The 21,002-nt window shown below is 36.9% G+C and overlaps 1 protein-coding gene across 1 annotated transcript in view; it reads right to left on the bottom strand.

Moving 5' to 3' along the window:
- BUB1B (BUB1 mitotic checkpoint serine/threonine kinase B) overlaps positions 1–21,002 on the bottom strand; it is a 49,744-nt gene that overhangs the window by 6,465 nt on the left and 22,277 nt on the right. Inside the window, exons 6-19 of the mRNA XM_029952152.1 lie at positions 19,065–19,234; positions 17,812–18,026; positions 17,548–17,639; positions 14,199–14,428; positions 12,326–12,438; positions 11,703–11,818; positions 11,104–11,153; positions 9,506–9,563; positions 9,242–9,347; positions 4,586–4,860; positions 3,270–3,403; positions 2,841–2,981; positions 2,274–2,374; positions 105–254 (exon numbers count right to left, since the gene is read on the bottom strand). Coding sequence (XP_029808012.1) covers positions 105–254; positions 2,274–2,374; positions 2,841–2,981; positions 3,270–3,403; positions 4,586–4,860; positions 9,242–9,347; positions 9,506–9,563; positions 11,104–11,153; positions 11,703–11,818; positions 12,326–12,438; positions 14,199–14,428; positions 17,548–17,639; positions 17,812–18,026; positions 19,065–19,234 — 1,951 coding nt within the window. The remainder of the gene's footprint in view (positions 1–104; positions 255–2,273; positions 2,375–2,840; positions 2,982–3,269; positions 3,404–4,585; positions 4,861–9,241; positions 9,348–9,505; positions 9,564–11,103; positions 11,154–11,702; positions 11,819–12,325; positions 12,439–14,198; positions 14,429–17,547; positions 17,640–17,811; positions 18,027–19,064; positions 19,235–21,002) is intronic.

Raw genomic sequence — 21,002 nt, 5'->3', positions numbered from 1 at the left:
CCAGGCGCTCATTAATTTATAATTTAACTGATCTATTTCTAGAAGATTAATAGGAATCTTGCACTACATTCATTGGATAAATGGAACATAAGTATTATTCAAACCTGAAGGGTGAAGCAGTTTATATATTGGTGCCAAACAATACAACCATCTTGGTATTGGTAACAGCTGCACAAATGATCATACTCCTCCTTCAAACGTTCCTTTAACTTGAGGTTGATATAAAAGTCCCATGGGACCGGTTGGGAGGACACCTGTAAGAAATTTTAAAAATAGGAGCTCTCAGAATCTATGGTTATGGTTGGCAAATTGAAAACATTCCCTCCAGGACTTACGATACCACAATAGAAATAACAAAGAATGTTTTAAAAGTCATAAATCTAAAATAAAAAAACACAGCAGCAACCAATTCTGGAAGCTGAACAGTAAGAGGTAATCCACTTAGTGGACCCAGGGAAAGCTGATTCTAGCAGTGGAGAAAGCTGAGAGCAACTACATTTATGTACAAGACCACCTCCCCACAGTATAAAACTGATGGCACCAATTACCTACAGAAGCAAGCGTGGAAGTGGAGCCCATACAGGAGGGGATGAACTCTATTAACGTGGAAGTTAGGCCCCAGATTCTCCCTGCGGCTCCTATACCCCAGCCTAACTGCCTCTCCTCCATTCTAGAAGACCTAGAGTTAACCCCTAAAGACTACAAAACAGCAGGGCTCGGAACTAGAGGACACCAGGCACTGCTGAGAGTTGGGTGGAAGAGGAAAACGTTTATTTATCAAATGTTTCTACCTCTCCACATTCCAGACTAATGTTCCCACTTAGTTTTCAGGAAGCTAGCAGCCAGGGTTGTATGATCTAGGCAGGAAATTAGACGTTTTCTCTGAAGGATCTGATCAGCTCAAAAGAAAAGACCTCAAGGATGGAGGCATTTTACTGAATGGCCATGGGAACCCTTCTTACAGTAAGGCCTAACAGATGTCAAGGTCCTATATCAAAGAGCTTTCAATTAGCTTTTAGAGTCCCATGCTTATATATGAATAGAGAGTCAAAGACTTGAAGAAAGCTTCTAATATGAAAGACTGAGTTCAAAGCAGACAAAAGGAAACAGATGATGCAGGGAGAAAAAAAATTTAAAGCATCATAAATATACTCAGAGAGATAAGAAATATTCCACCTTAGAAATGAAAAACAGAATGTTACAAAGAAGAAAAATTTGAAAATAAAAAAGAGCTCTTAAAATCAAATGCATGACAAAAGAAATGAAAAAGCCAATAAAAATTCTGAAAATAAAATTGACAAAACATTCCAGAAGAAAAAAAAGAGAAAAAGAGAAAAAAGATTTTTAAAGGATCTCTAAGAGATCCCATGTCCTAATAAAAGAATAGTAGAATGAGAGAACAGAAAAGACTGAAAAGAATTTATTCTTTGAAGAAAATTTCTTAAAATTGAAGGAGTTTCTGGATTGAAATGGCCATCCAGTGTCTAGCATATGGGTGAAAATAGATTTCCACCAAAACATAACACACTTGAGGAATTTCAGAATAATGGGGGCAAACATAATATCCTACAAGGATTCCCAGAAAACGAAAACAGTCTCACACAAAGAATGGCAAAAGACTTTTAAAAGCAAGGCCACAAGCTATAAGATAACAAAACCTATCTTCAAAATTCTAAGGAAAAAAGTTTTGAACCTAGAATTCTAATATCCAGCCAAACTACCAAACAAGTAAAGATGTGGAAGAAAGAGTTTTCTGACGTGAAAGATTTAAAAAAAAAATGTCTATTGTATGCATCCTGTCTCAGGAAGCTACTAAAATATGAGGGCTTAAACCTAGAAAGAAATTAAAAATGGGAGCCAGCCAATTACTGGGCATCCAATATAAGAAAGAGGTAACATGAACCCCTAGGATAATAGTGAATAGAAATGTCAAGGTCATACTGTTTGAGTGTGTGTGTGTGTGTTAAGCACAGAATGTAACTTATCTAGACTGGAGCAGGTCAGAAAAATTTTAGGAGATTTCTTAAAAAAGGTAACACTGATAGAATACTTAGTATGTTTGGACATATTAAGAGATTTACACACTAGCCTCTCATTTTTGATATCTCATCTTGGTATATAACGGTGAGTGATTTTTTTGGCGTCTCACTGACTTTTCTATCAGGAAGCTGATAGACTATGCAAAGGATCGGACGGTACCATGGGCCACAATTACCGCTTCAACCCACACTGTTTTTCACAAGGTAACGGAAATGACAAAGAATCAGCCCCACCTTTATTATAGTTAACTCCGCAGAGTTTCTTGGTGTCACCCGGAATAGTTGATAATCTTCACACAGTAGGTATTCTTGTTTAATGCAACAATCCTCATGACCTGTTGAGAGGGTATGATTCCATTTAAAAATCATTGTTAATATGTATAGTCCCTTAACTTTTATTTGGTTTAAGGGCTAGAGGCACTTAGTATTTGCCATTTAGTAACATCTAGAATACTTTTCAAAATCATTTGTTACAAGTTGAAAGAGGGGAAGAAAGAATCCCTATTGTTGCTGGGACATGAAGTTATCAGTGTTTCAACTCTATAATGATGGTTTTTTCTGTGTGTTAAAGAAGCAGTATTTTTTTTTTTTAATTAACTAAACTCCACCTCCAATGTGAGGCTTGAACTCATTACCTGAGATCAAGAGTCACATGCTCTACTGAGCAGGGCAGGAGCCCCTAGAATTCTTTTTCTTATAATCTACAAATATTTATTGTGCTCAAACATCAAGCTCAAGTACAAATAATCACTTACTTGTATGCTGTCATACAAAAAAACCCACGCATTCAATGATACTTACCTAATTCAATTTCCTTTTCTATGTCCAACGTAGGCATTGGTCTATCTTCTACAAAAAACTCTGCAGAGGCCTTGAGCTCTGATAGAGAGTTCAGTAGTTGTCTGCGATACTGTGGACACCAGGGTGACTGAGTAGGGGTGTCTGGGGGAAAAAAGTTCACAAAAAGGTCACCCCCACAACCGAAATATGTATTATAAACAGAGGAGGTGGGGGAGGGGGGAACAAGACTGCAGAGTGAACACTGCTAACCTAACAACACTTGTATTTCAGGTCTTTATGGTGTTCAGTTGGTAGTGATTCATTCTAGAAGTTTCACAATTTATGGCGACTTTTCTAGAGAATAAAACATAATGCTCAGTTTGCAAAGGTAAGTAAGTGTTCACCAGGCACGGACGTATGTTTGTTTACAAGTGGGGTATATGAAACTACCTGCAGTCTCATTAGTAAGCTCCAGTTTCTCAGGAATTTGAAGACATTTGATGGAGGAGGAACTTGTGACTGAGGAAGAAGACCCAGAGAACCCAGAGGAGTGCGTGGCTTCTCGGCTGTCTTCGATAATTGGGCTGAAAGAAGCACAAATGAGTCAGTCCTCACAGGGATAATATGTATTAACTAGCCTTTGTTATTTTATTTAATATTCACTAGTTTAATTTTCAAAGTCCGTTATTTTCCTGAAATATATAGATTCATAATCAGAATCTAGGTGACTTTATTTACCTCGGCTGACAAGCAACGCTCAGCATTAGATTTTCTAAATTGACGCTTTATTTACCTAATCCATACTAAATGCCTAATCTACATCTATTCTAAACTATTGGGAAACACTGACTAAGACACAAACTTTTTTCTTGTTTATCTTTTCTGTGGACTTCTTATTCTTCAATAAGAAAAGGTCAAGAGAAAGGGAAACCCAAATCACTTAAGGTAATGCTAGCAAATATGATAAAATGTGTGTTGAGAAAAAAATCTGAAAATGCAGTTTTAAAAGCATAAATTGGCAAATTAAAGAATATTCCTAAAACTAAAATTAGTTTAAATTTGCCAACTTTTAAATATAGTTAGTCCATTGCTCTTTATGCCATTCCCTCAATATCATTCTTTATTCATTACTACCTCTCCATTAAAAGACACTTTAAAGAAAGCACATGTCTACTTGCTTATCTGACATCAGTGTATCAAGCTATTCTACCATCATTAAAAAAAATTTTTTTTAATATTTATTAATTTTTTTTTGAGAGAGACAGAAAGACAGAGCATGAGTGGGGGAGGGGCAGAGAGCAAGGGAGACACAGAATCTGAAGCAGGCTCCAGGCTCTGAGCTGTCAGCACGGAGCCTGGCATGGGGCTTGCGCTTGTGAAATGCAAGATCATGACCTGAGCCAAAGCCAGCTGCTTAACTGACTGAGCCACCCAGGCGCTCCGTATTCTGCCATTATTTAAAACTCAGTACTAAAGGAAAAACAAAATCTCTCCCAAACAGGTACACTTTGCCTAGTTTCCTCAAAGCCACCATAGTCCTCCTGGGTGTCTCAGTCTCAAAACCAAACTTTACTTCTTCTGACCTTCATATTCAAATCGGTTATTAAATCCCACTGACACTTTCTCAGGGGGAGTCTTACTGTCACGTAAAGCACTGAGCACAGTACCTGGCAGGTGGTAAGAGCTTGATAAGTGATCACTATCACTGACAAGCACACACAGAATCAATCAGATCAATCAATCTGGTTTGTGCAACCTACAGTCACCTGAGCTTCTTGATGCTGAGCCCTGGATTACAGATGGTGGCGCAAGCAGTCCGCTGGTCCTCAGAGACCCTCACATCGAGATCCTCCTCCTGCAGCAGTCTCTCAGGATCAGAAGGGAGATCTTTCAAGGACATTATCTCATGAAAAGGAGTGGATACGAATCGAGCTGCTCTGGCAAAGTCACAAGTGTCTTCTGGGTTAGGGCATATAGTTATATTCCTGAAGCCTGTGATAATAGCATCCTCACTCAAGGGCTCGATTCCTGTGAATTCATCCTGAAACAAAAACCACATAAAGTTTAGCTGAAATATTTCAATGAGCATATGGAGGACCTATCTTTTTTGCTTAGAGAGACACACATTAGATGACTGATTTTCAACACAGGGTACAGAAGTAGCATATCAGAATCTCTAGGAAAGACTATTTTAAAAAGCACATCATAACATCTGAGGAAAAAGGTTTTGTATCATGAAAACAGCAAACTATGTATTACCAAAAAATACAGTGAGGATTCTTCTTCACACAAAGGAAAAATAATGGACAATGCTTTTTCCCCAACCAATTTCACCTAAGAACTAGAGGAATAATACTTTATTTCTGCTGGCTTTGGCCTAGAAAATGTTCTGATAATCTTCTATCCTTCTACCTTTTAAGTCTTCTTCTATGCTAAATGTTGAATTTTTACTTTATTTTTTAAGGATAATTCATTTATAATAGAAAACGTGGAAAACAAAGCATAAAATATAAAAAATGGAAAATATTTAAAATACTCCTTTGTCTTTAAAAATTATACACGTAGGGACACCTAGATGGCTCAGTCAGTTAAGCCTCCGACTCCTCGTTTCGGTTCAGGTCAGGATCCCACAGTTCATGGGCTCAAGCCCCAAGTTGGGCTTTGCGCTGTCACTGCAGAGCCTACTTGGGATTCTCTCTCTCTCTCTCTCTCTCTCTCTCTCTCTCTCTCTCTCTCCTCCTCCCCAATTCGCTCACTCTCTCAAAATAAATAAATAAACTTTATTAAGAAAAGTAATGTATATGGTTTAAAAAGTCGACTACTTTAAAAGGAAATATAGTGTAAAGGTTTCCCTCCCTCACTCGACCCCCACACTTCCACTCCAATTACCGCTCCCCAGATGCAAGTGTTCTTGCCACATTCGTCTGGTAGGGAACATGCACAAGCATATTCTACACACTCAAAAAGGGGTTTTACAGAAGAGACTTTCAAATACAGAGAACAAGCTGAAAGTTGACGGGGATGGGGTGGGAGGGCAGGGAAAACAGGTGACGGGCATTGAGGAGGGCACTTGTTGGGATGAGTACTACGTGTTGTATGTCAGCAATACCAAGGGAATCTACCCCCGAAGCTGAAAGCACACTATACACACTGTATGTTAGCTAACTTGATAATAAATTATACAAAACAAGCAAGCAAGCAAGCAAACAAAAATAATTGAATAAATAAATAAATAAAGAGTTTTAGGGGTGCCTGCCTGGCTCAGTTTGTGGATCATGTGACTCTTGGTCTCAGGGTCTTGAGTTTGAACCTCATGTTGGGCATGGAGCCTACTTAAAAAATAAATTTAAGGGGCACCTGGGTGGCTCAGTCAGTTAAGCATCCGGCTTTGGCTCAGGTCATGATCTCACGGTTGGTGGGTTCGAGGTTCGTGGGTTCGAGCCCCGCATTGCACTCTGTGCTGGCAGCTAGCTCAGAGCCTGGAGGCTGTTTGATTCTGTATCTCCTTCTCTCTCTCTGACCCTCCCCAGCTTATGCTGTCTCTCAAAAATAAATTTAAAAACACATTAAAAAAAATAAATTTAAAAGGGGTTCTATAACAAGTGAAATTATAGCATATATGCTAGTATGTATTATTCTTTGTCATTAAACTTTTAGCCTATTTTCTGTGCTATTAAAAAGTCTTTAAAAACATAGTCACACTATGGGCCTATCAGAAATTAACCAACCTTTTTAGGTTATTCCCATTTTTTACTATTATAAAAAAAACTATTTTAAATCTTTAGGAATATCTTAGTTTTCTGATGAAAAATTCCTAAAAGTAGAATTATCAGGTCAAAAAGGTTATGAGCAATAAGATTCTTTATATATATTGCTGAGCTGCCTTCAAGGAGACTGTATCACTTTATCTAATACTTACTTGCAGTATATAAGAGTGCCTATTTCATTTAACCCTATGAATACTGGATATGAATTTTCTAGGTCATTATGAATTTGACATATACTTTGAATTTCTGACTCAATGTTAGTAAACAGAGTTGAGAGGTACATCTACATGAAACAATAAAAGTAGCTTAAAAATTTTAAGATCAAAGCAAGAAAGATGTCTATGGTCTAGGAATATATTTTCTGCAAATACTACTTATATGCCCTACTTAGACATTTCTCTCTTAAGGGAGAAATTCTGGTAGGTATCTGTTTTTTTTTTTAATTTAAATTCAAAGAGAGTAGTCTACTCTTGTTTTCAGGAGTAGAACACAATGAGTCATCTCTTACATATGACACTCAGTGCTCTTCCCAAGAAGTGTCCCTCCTTAATGCCCATCTCCCCTTTTAGCCCATTCCCCCACCCACCTACCCTTGGTAAGCACCTATTAACAAAATCCAAGTAAAAGGCTTAAGACAAAAAAATATTAAAATTGACTCCTTTAATAATTCAGTCCATCCCTGAGTACCGGAACCTAGAACCACTGTCTCCCAATCCCGGTGACCTATTCATTGTGTTGTCTGGTGTGTCCCCAGGATACAGTATGCAATTCATTAATTTTCTACTTCATTTTCTTTTCATAGCAGTCGGTAGACTAAGAGAATTATTTGGGAAAGTATTTAAAATAAACAAAAATCCATGCTTGGATTTTATCCCTGGAAATTCCAATTCAGTACAGCAGGAATAGGGTCTCAGCACCTTAAGCCATAAGCAACTGCCTAGGCTTTTCTGGGTTGCTGAACATGGTCTGTATCTCAATCTGGGTGGAGACTGCATGGATATTCACAGATGTAAAAATTCATCTAGCTGTACAATTAATATTTGTGCAGTTTATGGGATATAAAATATATCCCAATAAGTAAGTAAATAAAAACATGCTTAAAAAAGTGATCCTGAGGGATTCATTTCTTAGGACGTAGAGAACACATTGCTTTAAATCGTAGCTACTGATCACATCTCCCCTTAAAACTCTTCAGATAAAACAATTAGTTTTCTTCAACCTCAAGACAAGTTTCCGGAATCTGGTTTGAAGGCAGAGATGATTTGCTTTCCTAGAACTTTAATGAAATGTCAATGATAAAGGTTCTTTGACGTAAATTCTATGCAGGGTCTTTTTACTATAAGGATTATCATGTCACTAGTCCATAGTAGTAATGTTAAAATAAAACATTACTAAAGAAAAATGGTTGGTCCACATAACTCTTCAAATGCCATAAAAAGCACCTTATATAAAAAGAACAAAGATCCTTTGCTATGTTGGTTTAAAAAAATGCTAAAGGCTTTTCAAAGACAATGATTTTTCTCCCCACTTAAAAAAATTGATATATAATTTACATTACCAAAAAATTCACCCCTTTAAAGTATGTATTCCATGGTATTTAGTATACTCACAAGGTTGTGCAACCATCACCACGATCTAACTCCAGAACATTTTCAGCACCCCAAAAGAAACCACATACCCAGTAGCAGTCACTCTCTAACCCCTTCTTTCTAATTCTCTGGAAATCCCTAACCTACTTTCTGTCTTTATGGATTTGCCCATTCTGGACATTTCATATAAATGGAATCATACAGTATGTCACCTTTGTGTTTGACTTTATTCACTTAGCAAAGTGCTTTCTTTTCTTTTTTAAGTTTATTCATTTTGAGAGAGAAAGAGTGTGTGCATGCTCACATGTGAGCAGGGTAGGGGCAGAGAGAGATGGAGACAGAGAATCCCAAGCAAGTTGTACACTGTCAGCCCCACCTGGGACTTATTCCCACGAACTATGAGATCATGACCCAAACCGGGAAGTCAAGAGTTGGACGCTTAACGGACTGAGCCACCCAGGTGCCCCAGCAAAGTGTTTTCAAGGTTCATCTATATCCTAAGGGTTATCAGTATGGTATTTCTTTTTATGGCTGAACAGTACTCCACTGTATGGATGTACATTTTGTTTATGCATTAGTTGATGGACATTGCACTGTTTGTACTTTTTGGCTATTCTAAATAATGTTGCTATGAACATTCATGTACAAGTTTTTTTTTGAAGTAAATATGTTTTTAATTCTCTTGGATATATACCTAGGAGAGAATTGCTGGGTCATACATATGGTAACTCTATGTTTAACATTTTAAGGAACTCCAAGCTGTTTTCCAAAGTGGCTGTACCATTTTATATCCCTATCAGCATTGTATGAGGGTTTTAATTTCTCCACATTCTCACCAATACTTATTATTTTCTGTCTTTGATTATAGCCTTCATAACTATCGATTAAAGCATGTGAAGTAGTATCTCACTGTGGTTTTGATTTGCATACTCCAATGACTAATGATGGTAAGTGTTTATGTGCTTAAATTTTAAGCCAGTGATTTTAATTTTAACCCTAACCTGTGAGAATTGAATGAAACGATTCACCAGTCTGTTTACATTAACTTAGGAATACTGTTCCTTACACAAACATCTGGAGACACATCTTCATTAGAGTTGATGCTTTCTGAAGTTTTGAGAATTGAGAGGGGTCTTCGTTGGGCTAAAATCCGTGGGGGATCTGCAGGAGGACTGAAAAAAGACATTTAACAATTTAATTTACCCCATTTAACAATTTTTCTGTTAAAGTAGATAAGAATAAAAAATAGATAAGAATAACCCCCTAATTCATCCTCATTTATAATAATAGGAGACTTTTAAGTGTCCAAACAAAACAAAAAGCTTCAAACCTGTTTTTTTTTTCTGAAAGAAGAAACTCATCAAAAATGGAGAAAGGTAGACTAAGACCTGTAGAAAAAGAGAACAGATTTATACTCTTAAGAGTAAACACCTATTCTTCAAGACAACTAGGTCAATTAATACTTAGTGCTATTTGGAAGCAGAAAGGTAATCTTTTATAATGAACAATTTCAAACATATAAAAGTAGAGATCATTTAAAAACAGTTATCTAAACATGAATGATTGTGTTTCATCTTTATTCACTGCCACTACTTCCGAACCCAAACCCATTCTGGATTATTTTATTTAAAGAAAAAAAAATTTTTTTTAATGTTTATTCATTTTTGAGAGAGAGAAAGACAACATGATCAGGGGAGGGGCAGAGAGAGAGGGAGACACAGAGAATCTGAAGCAGGTCCAGGCTTCAAGCTGTCAGCACAGAGCCCAATGCAGAGCTCAAAACCACGGACCATGGGATCATGACCTGAGCGGAAGTTGGCCGCTCAACCAACTGAGTCACCAAGGCGCCCCTGCTCTGGATTATTTTAAAGCAAATCCAAGACAGCACATCATTTCATCTTTGTAAATACTTCAATATGTATTTATAAAAGAGAGATTGTTCAAAAGAGCATAATCTCAAAGCATACCTATAGGATTAATAATTTTTGAGTATCATATATCCAGTCAGAAGATTCACATTTTACCAAAATTATTTATAAAATTGGGATTGGGAATGCAAGTAAGATTTATATACTGTGGTTGAAATGCCTCTTTTTTAAAAAATTTTTTATTTTATTTTATAGAGAGAGAGTGCTCATAAGTAGGGAGAGGGGCAAAGGGGGAGAGAGAGAATCCCAAGTAAGCAGTCTGTACTGTCAGTGTGGAGCCCAAGGTGAGGCTCAAACTCATGAATTGTGAGATTATGACCTGAGCTGAAATCAAGTTGGATGCTCAAGGAACTGAGCCACTCAGGCGCCCCTTAAGTCACTTTGATTCTATAGGGTCTGTTGGTTGTTTTAGTAATTTTTTTGTTGCAGAAACTACATTGTTTGTTCCATAATGCTGGATATTTCGCCAATTACATCCTCCTATGTTGTTTAACATGTTCCTCCAGGCTTTGTATTTTCTATACACTGATGGCTAGAATTAGAGGTTTAATCAGATTCTTTTTTTTTTTTTAACTACTTATAGGTGGATATTTATCTTTTACCACTTTTAACATATTTTTAAATGAAAAGAGAACAAATGTGAATATAAAATAGCTTTAACTTTAAGCTTCTTTTTTTTCTTTCTTCCAAAAAACTACTTTCTTGGCTGCTGGATCGTACTGATAGCTCAGTGTGCTCTAGCTAAGGTGGAAGATTATTTAGTAGTTAATTTAAATGTAAATTTACATTTAAACTAAACATTTCAAAGCACTGAGGAATCTTACAAAAATACTCTCTTAAATGTCTATCCCATCCTAAATCATATGCTTATAGCTGAATTCCATGGTTCCTCTGTCTTCTTACAATTCCCTTTACCATAATTAAGAAAACTATATACTACATATTACATAATGTGTTTGTTATCAGCAATTTTTTCATGACATCATCAAATACAACTCACCTTGAGAATGAGGTTGTTCTTGCCAAATGTTTTCTGCAAATGAAGTCTCCCTGGAAAGAAACTTGTTTTAAAACATGTGCTAACTACCTACAGAAAGAATTATCTTAAAGGTCCAAGAGGGTTTTTCATCAAATATAATCTTCTTCACTCTATGATAAAGAAAATATTCTAGTACTGTCAATCCAAATTCTTTAAGAAGATAAAACCTTCAGTCATTAAAATTGTTATACAAGTATATTTGATAATAGCATAACATTAACAGTGTAAGTAGATTACAAAATGGAAAACTCTTATTTTCATCAAACAAAACAAAAACACAACTCAGAAGGATATGCTTAGGTTAAGAGCAGTAATCTCTTGGTGGTAGAAATGGGTGGTTTTATCTTTTAAAAATTATATTTGATTGTTTAAGAAATATGGTTTTTTTAACAGAAAAAAGTCTGTACCCCGTCTTCCTTCATGAGCATCAGAGCGAATGTTGTGACAAAGATTTGCAAAAGTTATGTCTTGATACTATAAAAGTCTTCAAGTGACTATAGTCAGAGATTGGTTCCAAACGCCCTCCTGAAGCATTATCCCATTCGCCAATGTGGTCCTACCTGGCGCAAGAGTTTACTGGACAAACAGAATTGGATGGAGCCACTCCTGGTATTTCCTGAGACTCTGATGCAATTTGCAGTTCAGCTGTCTCCTTTGTAGGCATCTTCTCTTCTTGCTATTTGCATTAAACAAACAAAATCAACGTGTCTCTCCTATCGAGGAAATTCTACCTATTTTCAAGTGTTAGCTCCAAAATTAGGTTTACCATACTCTTCCCTTACATAGCCACTAACCTTATCAAACATCTATACTATAAAAGTTCTTTCCAATAATTTATGTTCCTAGTATAAACTGGTTCTGTTTTACTCAACTGAGCAGTGCCAAGATACACTAAATTTCCTTCGGTAACCCCAATCAGGGGAACATGACTAGAATAAAAAGCTAAAAGTCCAGAAGTTACAAAATAATAGAGTATAACTAAGAAGTCCATAAATTGTCACTTCTAGTGACACAATTTCCATTTGAGGTCTTCATCCATTATATTATTTTCCTGATGGACTTAATTGATACTAATAGCTATGAAACTACCAGAAACTGAATGGAGTTGGGAGGACTTTTACCTTTATGTTTTTATATTGTTTCAATAAGCATAGTTTTCTGTATTTAAAAAAAGACAAACGACCTGATCACCCGTTCTTTCTTGCTGAGTAGTCTGAATTTCTTTTAGCTTCTTCTCCATCTCTTCAATCTGTTTCTGCATTTCTGCTCTCTTTTCTGCACTGGTCAGCAGCTCGGCTAGAAATGGTAAGGTGGGCTGATGCATTACTCCTCATAGCAATTTACTGTCAAAAACTGTCTTTGGAGCTCATGGCCTCAACAAACATACTAATATTACAGATAAGAAGAATACAGATGGAGCAAAGTCCTCTCTCTAACTGAGGTCTAGGTCTCTGTTTATTCATCCTAGTCAATAAAAACCAGAATATTTGTGATGTGCTAAGCACAACTCTAAGCATTTACATTTCAGTTGTGCATAATACAAAGTCCTTGCTCATGTGACACTAACATCCAACTTGAGGGACACACACACACACACACACACACACACAAATTAACAAGAAAATCAGTGTTAAAAATAAAATAAACTAGGTGATGTGAGAATGTGTGACTGAGTAGTGGGATGGAGGTCAGGAGCTCCTTAAAACTGGTAAGCAGGGAAGGGGCGCCTGGGTGGCTCAGTCAGTTAAGCGTCAGACTTTGGTTCAGGTCATGATCTCTCAGTTCATGAGTTCAACCCCATGTTGGGCTCTGTGCGGATAGCCCGGAGCCTGGAGCATGCTTCAGATTCTATGTCTCCCTCTCTCTCTGATGCTCCCCAACTTGCACTCTGTCTCTCTCTCTCAAAAAATAAATAAATATTAAAACAAAATACCAGTAAGCAGGGAAAATCATTTTAACATTATAAAATTGGGGCACCTGGGTGGCTCAGTTGGTTAAGCGTCTGACTTCAGCTCAGGTCATGATCTCATGGTTCATGGGTTTGAGCCCCGTGTCGGGCTCTGTGCTGACAGCTAGCTCAGAGCCTGGGGCCTGTCTTTGGATTCTGTGTCTTCCTCTCTCTCTAATCTTCCCCTGCTCACACTGTCTCTCTCTCTCTCTCAAAAATAAAACCCTAATACACACACACACACACACACACACACACACACACACATAAAATGCTCATCTGCTGTGAGCAAAATGGGCTACATTAAGGCCAGGATGAGTGCAGAAAGTCTAGTTGCAGTAGTCTACGTAAAAGATGGCAGTTTGGATTAATAATGAGAATGGTGATAAAGAAAAGATGTGGGAAATTTTTGGTGGTAAGTTGATAGGCTTATTCATTAGATGTGGGGGAATGGTATGGAAAGAGGGATCAGAGATGATCTAGAGAGATCTAGGATTTTTTTTGGCTTCAACTATCTTGGGTGCATGGTGTTGCCTTCTACTGAAATGGGGAAGCCAGTGGTATGTGTGTGTGCTGGGGTGTGGTTTGTGGCAGGAATCAGTAATTCTGTTCTGGCTGTGTTGAACTTAAACTGTCTATTAGTATAGCCCATAGTTTACAGGCAACTAAATATGAGTCTGGAGTTCAGGTGAAATGTCAGGGATGGAGATATAAATTTGAGAGTCCATGGCTTGTAAACAGTATTTAATCTATTACTTAGTGATACCTGTCGAAAGAAAAGATAGCTAGAATATTCCAAGACACTATCCTGGGCCTCAGGAAGAAGTCTTTGATGAGAAAAATAGCAGTAAAGGAAACTGAGAGGGAATACACACCAACACAAAAGCCAAGAGAAGCATTTCATAAAGAAGTATTTCATCAACTGTGTCAAATGAAGCCAAAAGGTCAATAAATAAAGATCAAGACTGAGAAATGGCCACTGGATTTAGCAAAAAGGAGGTTTCTGGAGACCATGATAGGAGCTACTTCACTCAAAGAGAGGGAATGCTTGAGAAAATAATGGGCAGTGAAGAAGAAATTTTGCTGTGAACTAGATCAATACACATACCTTCCCTTCGCTCTTTTAATTTCTTCCGGAAAACTTCAGCTCGGATCTCTTCAAAGGAGAACTCTCCTACTCCTGCATAAATCTTCTCCTTACAATACATCATTTTCTCTTTCTTCTCCTGAGACTCTTGCTGATGGCTTTGAACTCTTTGCAGGAGATCTCCTTCTTCTTTTCCAGGTTTTCTTGTGCTCAGAATATGGTTTATACTGGGTTCAATTTTACATGGTGTCCTAAAGAAGCAAAATAATTATTATTCATCATACAGATCAAATGAATTATTTCTTACATGTTTTGACAGAACATAGGAACAGTGTCAGTGGCAAGACTATGTATACTTGATTTCCAAAAATAAAAACAAAGAAGATTGAGAAAAGAGGATAAAAAATAATTCACATGGGTCATCAACAGTTATGTTCTGAGTACTACTCTGTTACAATGAGGAAGGAAATTAACCATAAGTTAGGGTCATCAAATGGTGTATATACCTTACAGGTGAAAATAGATCTGAATATTATATCGTACTCAAACCCAGTATATGAGGAGTGCCTGGGTGGTTCAGTCGGTTGACCATCTAACTCTTGATTTCAGTTCAGGTCATGATCTCATGGTTCATGGGAATGAGCCCCACATCTGGCTCTGTGCACTGTGAGAATGTAACCTGCTTGGGATTCTCTCTCTCCCTTTCCCTCTGCCCCTTCCCTGCTAGTAGGCATGCACTCTCTCACAAAATAAATAAATAAACTTTAAAAAAAAACCCAGATGAAAGAAAATTAACCTGTACATTATAGCTCATTTTCTACTGTTTCACACCAAAAACAATTAGAGTTAGGAATACAGCATTTAGGGAATTGATGATGTGAAGTTCAAGGTTCTCAGCTGAGGCGGAAGAATGAGAGTAATAATATAGGTTTGAAAAGAATGAAGCATAAAGTACTTCACACAAAATGAGGCAGACATTCTCAATTCTGGCTATGGATCAGAATCACTTATATACCTTTTATTTCTTTATGTGCCTTTTTACAACTAAAGATATCTGGTCCCTACACCAGATCCACTAAATCAGAAACTTTAATGCTAGGGTCCAAGCATCTACATTCTTAAAAGGCTTCCTCAACTTGTTCAGTCTGATAAAGGACATCTACAAAACGCCCCACAAACATCACACTTAATGATAAAAGACTCAATGCTTCTCCTCTAAGATCAGGAACAAGATAAGAATGTCCATTCTTGCCACTTCTATTCAAAATTATACTGTGAGTTCTAGCCAGGGCAATTAGGTAAAAAAGAAAAAAAGAAAAGAAAGAAAAGAAAAGGAAGAAAGAAAGAAGGCATAGAGATGGCATAAGAAGTAAAATGGTCTCTACTTGCAGATGACATGATCTTATATATAGAAAATCCTAAGAATTTATTATAAAAACTACTAGAGCTAATAATGAATTCACCAAAACAGCAGGATATAAAATTAATATATAAAAATCAATTGTATTTTATACAATGAACAATCTGAAAATGAAATTAAGGGAACATTTCTATTTACAATAGCACCAAAAGAATGAAGTATTTCAGAATAAGTAAAATAAAAGTGACTAGACACCAAAGAAAATATACAAATGGCAAACAAGCCATCTTTTATATAAAAGATGGTCAATCATACATTATCAAGGATTTAAAAATTAAAACAATAATGATATATCACTACACGTCTATTAGAATGGTTAAATTTTAAATACTGACAACACCAAATGCTGACAAGGATGTGGAGGATTAGGAACTCTCATTCACTGCTGGTATGAATCAATGCAAAATGGTACAGTTACTTTGGAAGAGAGTTTGGCATTGTTTTATAAAGCTAAACTTAGTCTTAAAATATAATCCAGCTATATGAGTTGAAAATTTATGTCCACATAAAACCCTGCACTGAAGTATTTATAGCAACTTTATTCATAATCGCCAAAGTTGGAAGCAACCAAGATGTCCTCCCATAAATGGATAAACATCCACACAATGGAATATCACTCAGCACTAAAAATAAATGAGCTATTATGCCACAAAAAGACATGAACAAACCTTAAATTCATATTATTGAGAAAAGCCAGTCTGGAAAGCATACATACTGTTTTTTTTTCCAACTATAGAACTTCTGGGAAAAGACAGAACTATAAAGACAATATAAAGATTAGTGGTTGCAGGGACTTGAGGGAGGGATAAATGAACCATCAGAGTACAGGAAAGTTGTAGGGCAGTGAAACTATTATGTGACACTGTAGTCATGGACTCATGAAAACCCATAGAAGTGTAAAACACACTAGAATAAATCCTAACGTAAACTATGCACTTTCGTTAAAAATGTATCAATATGGTACAAATTACAACAAATGAACCACACTGATACAAGATGTTAATAGGTAGAATTGTATGCAGGGTTGAGGAGGAGGAAGTACATGTGAACACTGTACAATTTTTCTATAAACCTAAAATAGCTCAGAAAGTAACTTCTCATTCTTTTAAAAAGCGTAAAACTTTAGGGCTCCTGGGTGGCTCATCAGTTCAGTGTCCAATTTCGGCTCAGGTCAAGATCTCGCAGTTCTTGAGTTCAAGCCCCACACTGGACTCGTTGCTGTCAGCACAGAGCCTACTTTGGATCCTCTGTCCCCACTCTCTGTCCCTCTCCCACTTGTGTTCTCTCAAAAATAAATAAACATTAAAAAACTTTTTAAGATAATAAACAAAAAGTGTAAAATATATATTCTGAAAACCATGAAATCCTGTTGAAAGAAGTGAAGGGATATAAATAAGCAATATTCCATGTCCATGGATCTGAAGATTTAATATTATTAAGATGGCAATATTCACTAAGTGGATCTTCAGATTCAGAGCACATTCTGTGTTACAATCCCAGCTGGCTATTTTGCAGAAATTACCAAGAGGATCCTAAAATTTAGATGGAATTGCAAGGGGACCAGAATGGTCAAAACAATATTTAAAAAGAAGAACAAAGGGGCGCCTGGGTGGTTCAGTCAGTTAAGTGTTGGACCTCGGCTCAGGTCATGATCTCACTCATGGTTCATGGGTTTAAGTCCTGCGAAGGGCTCTGTGCTGACAGCTCAGAGACTGAAGCCTGGTTCAAATTCTGTGGTTCCCTCTCTCTCTGCCCCTCCTTCCCTTGCTCTCTTATCTCTCTCTCTCTTTCTCAAAAATAAATAAATATTTAAAAAAGAAAGAAAGAAAACAAAATATGTCTGGTTACTTTCATCACCACAAAGAAGGAAACACCCCTGGGAACCAAGATAAGTGCCCCTGCTCACTCTTTAATAATTCCCATCTCAAAATGTCTGGAAATCCAACTCACATAACTGGCTGTTGTGCAGTTTCTTCAACATATGGTGTAAAAGTGGGAAGCAGAGGAGGAACTGCTGTCACAGAAGCCATATTGCCACGAAGCTGGCGACGAAGAAGAGAATGAAAATTACCACAGTGTTCCATTCTAATACAATATATGCAGACCATGCCTAGTTGTTCAAGAGGAATTAAAAGAGATGCTGAAAATACTCCTATAGTTGAAATGTGAAGTCCTCGTTATGGGTGCAAATACACTGGATCCAAGAGTCCTCACCCTGTACTCCAAAGGCCTGCCCGTGTTCCACGGGCCTGCTTGCAGCTCGTTCTCCTTGGCCCTGGACACAGGCCGTGCTGTCCACGGCTGAGCTGTAGGCTTGGACAACTCTGCTCTGGAGGCTTCATCTGCATTTTCATCAAAAATAGTAATTCTGGAATTACTCTGCATCTGTTGAGGAACTGGATTTTGGAGCCCTCTGTTCTGGTCTGGAGCTAGGAGAAAAACATTAAAACTTTATGTAAAATCTTTAATTATCAATCTAGATGCCAGAAAAAGTACACTCAATTCTTCCTAAAATCAAGGAGATTATTTCTACTACCACAGCAACAAAGAGATTTAAAAAAAAAACAACCTTAAATGCATTGAATTACTTTTTAATCCACTCTGTTTGTTTCTTATACTGTCCCTCTCTTCCCCCATTTCCAATCTTTTATTTATAGATTTTTAAAAATTTTTACATCTTCTTTCAGTCACTATTCTAACACTGTCTCGTTTTCTCAGAGATTAACCTAACCTAAATCTTCATTTTTCAATTTAAAATTTGTCTCTCAATGGAAATAAGCTGAAATGTGCTGAATCTAGAGAAGACTTCAATCAAGTTTTCTTGATTGAATCAAGCTTCAATATGATCTGGATGAAATATTCTTTAGGTCTAGCTAGTTTCTAGGATACATTTTTGAATACTGGTAAGTTGATACCAGAAAAGGTGTTCAGAGATTTTTTTATATTCTGGTCTATGTTTCTAACGCTATAAATGCAGTTAGTAAAAGCTTATTGTTCTCTGTACTTTCTGCCCAATTTTGCTGTAAATCTGAAACTTCCCTAAACATGGTGAATTAAAAAAAAAAGCTTATTATTGACCATCTTTAGGTATACAAAGAGAGTCTAATTTCTGGCCCCCAAAAGCTTGAAGATCATGTTAATACATTCTCTGAAGCTTTGATATATATAAGTTTAAATTCATGATACTGACTATGTTACTGCATATCTTCTTCCAACTAAAACTCAAGTTCAGAAACTCTTGATGCTTCCTATACATTGGATTTTTCTTAATTAAGACAAAATTGCTGACATGTTTTGGTTTTACTGCACACTGTAATCTCAGCTCTCTAAAGACTTCCTTCTTTTTGCTGCCTAGTATTCAGAAAACTAGGACAGTGTACACATATATATTTATACATTATCTTTTTACATAATTTGCCTATCACCCGAGACTAAGAGCTTCCCATAATAACACCTAACAAACTTACCCTTGAGAGCACCTCCTACACGGCTGATTGGAGCTCTTGCTGTCTTTTTCCCTTTGCTTTTTAGTTCAGCCAATGTGCTTCGTTGTGGTGCAGAAGATCCAAATACTTCTTCCTCCTCTTCTTTCTCAAGTGCCAACACTGTTTGCCGAGACACTCGAGCTTGGAATTGTCTAAAGTAAGAGAATGGACAATTAACTTTTGGGGAGATGAACACCACTCACCAGGATCAAAATATTTAATTTGTTAAAACAAGGGAGAAGAAATATAGAGAAATAGCCCATAGAAAATGTTTACTATGAAAGCTACCTTCAAATCAGAGAGAAGGTTTGGAATAGAATGGTTTAGCTTCCCCTTTAAATGCCCAAGTTTGAACAATCAGCATACTCTGAAGAGCACTAGTAGGTTGATCTGAGGATCACAGTAGGGGGACCAAGATTAGCGAATTTATTAAGATCAGTGTTTCCCATCAACATTTTATTATAAAACTTTTTAAACTTACAAATTATTGAAAGCATAAATAGCACCCATATACTCTTCACCTAGATTCACCAACTGTTAACATCTTGCCACATCTATTTTGTCCCTACGTCTCTCTCTCTATGCTCACTGCTCCCCTCTATACCATTTCTTCCTAAACCTTATCAAGTGAATCTGTATCCCACTTGACATTTTACTTTAGCAAAGCTGGCAGATGTTTGAAGATTAAACTTCCTGTCCTGCTGCCAAAGCCTTAAGTATTATCAAAAGGGTAAAAAAACAAAACAAAACAAAAAAACCCCAGAATAAACTGCAAGTACTGGCCAAGATGGAGTATGGTCTTGATAGGCTCTCTCTTGCTGGGTAGAATTAAAAACTCTAAATAAACTACAAAAAATGCAACTGAGGCTTCTTCAAAGTAAACAAAAGCAAATGGACTGTAGAGAGGAGTCAAACTTGAAGAAACAACCCACACAGGGTTGTTTCCTGTTTTTTTTTTTCTTCTTTTTTCTCTTGTGGTTTAAAATTGTTGCAGTGATGGTGTGGGAAGCTAAAACCTCATCTCTCTGGTCAGAGGACTGGGAAAAGGGGAGTCTGCGGACCAACGAATGTGGGAGGATACTGAAGAAGGGGATCTCCTCACTCTCTTCATGAAGTGGCACAAGCCCTGGACTCCGTTCTGAACGATGCACGCGCAGGGCAGGCCCAGAGCAGCACAGAAAAGGCTCTGAGAACTGAAGTATGACATACACCACTACTCAAGTCCTAGACTAACTGAGCAGTCTACACAGGAGATAGACCCAAAGGTCTTGAAAACTGAACTGACAATTCACATGAGAAAGAAGTTCTGATATCTGAAGGTCGGTTGCCTACTAAGACAAAATAATAACAATGCCCAGACAATATCCACCAACAGAACTCCGAGTCTAATAACATAGTGTCAGGATCAATGTTCATGGTATAATCCAAAATTATTTGACAGACCAAGAACCAGTAAAATCTGATCAATTCTCAAAGGAAAAGGCAAGCAATGTGTATCAATACCAAGATGACTTAAGTATTGGGAATTTAAAAGCAGTTATTATAACAATGCTCCATGAAATAAAGGTAAAAATATTTGAACTGAATAAAAAAACAAAAGTTCTCAGCAGACACAGAAACTATAAAAAAGAATCAAATGGAGAATTTAGACCTGAAAAACACATTTTCTGAAATAAAACATTTACTGGGTGGACTCAGATTGGATACAGCTGAGGAAAGACTAAATAAACCTAAAGACAAATCAATAAAAACTAGCCACTCTGAAGAACAGAAAGAAAAAAGTTTAAAAAATTAAAAACTTACTCAATAAAAGAGAGCTTCAGGGACATATGGAACAATATCAAAAGGTCTACAATATGGGTAACTGAATTCCCAGAAAAAGAGATATAATAAGTACAGAAAAAATATTTAAAAATAATG

The sequence above is a fragment of the Suricata suricatta genome, chromosome 9, assembly GCF_006229205.1.
Source record: "Suricata suricatta isolate VVHF042 chromosome 9, meerkat_22Aug2017_6uvM2_HiC, whole genome shotgun sequence".
NCBI lineage: Eukaryota > Metazoa > Chordata > Mammalia > Carnivora > Herpestidae > Suricata > Suricata suricatta.
Note: the sequence above shows the minus strand (reverse complement) of the source record. Positions and strands in the feature narration are given on the sequence as shown.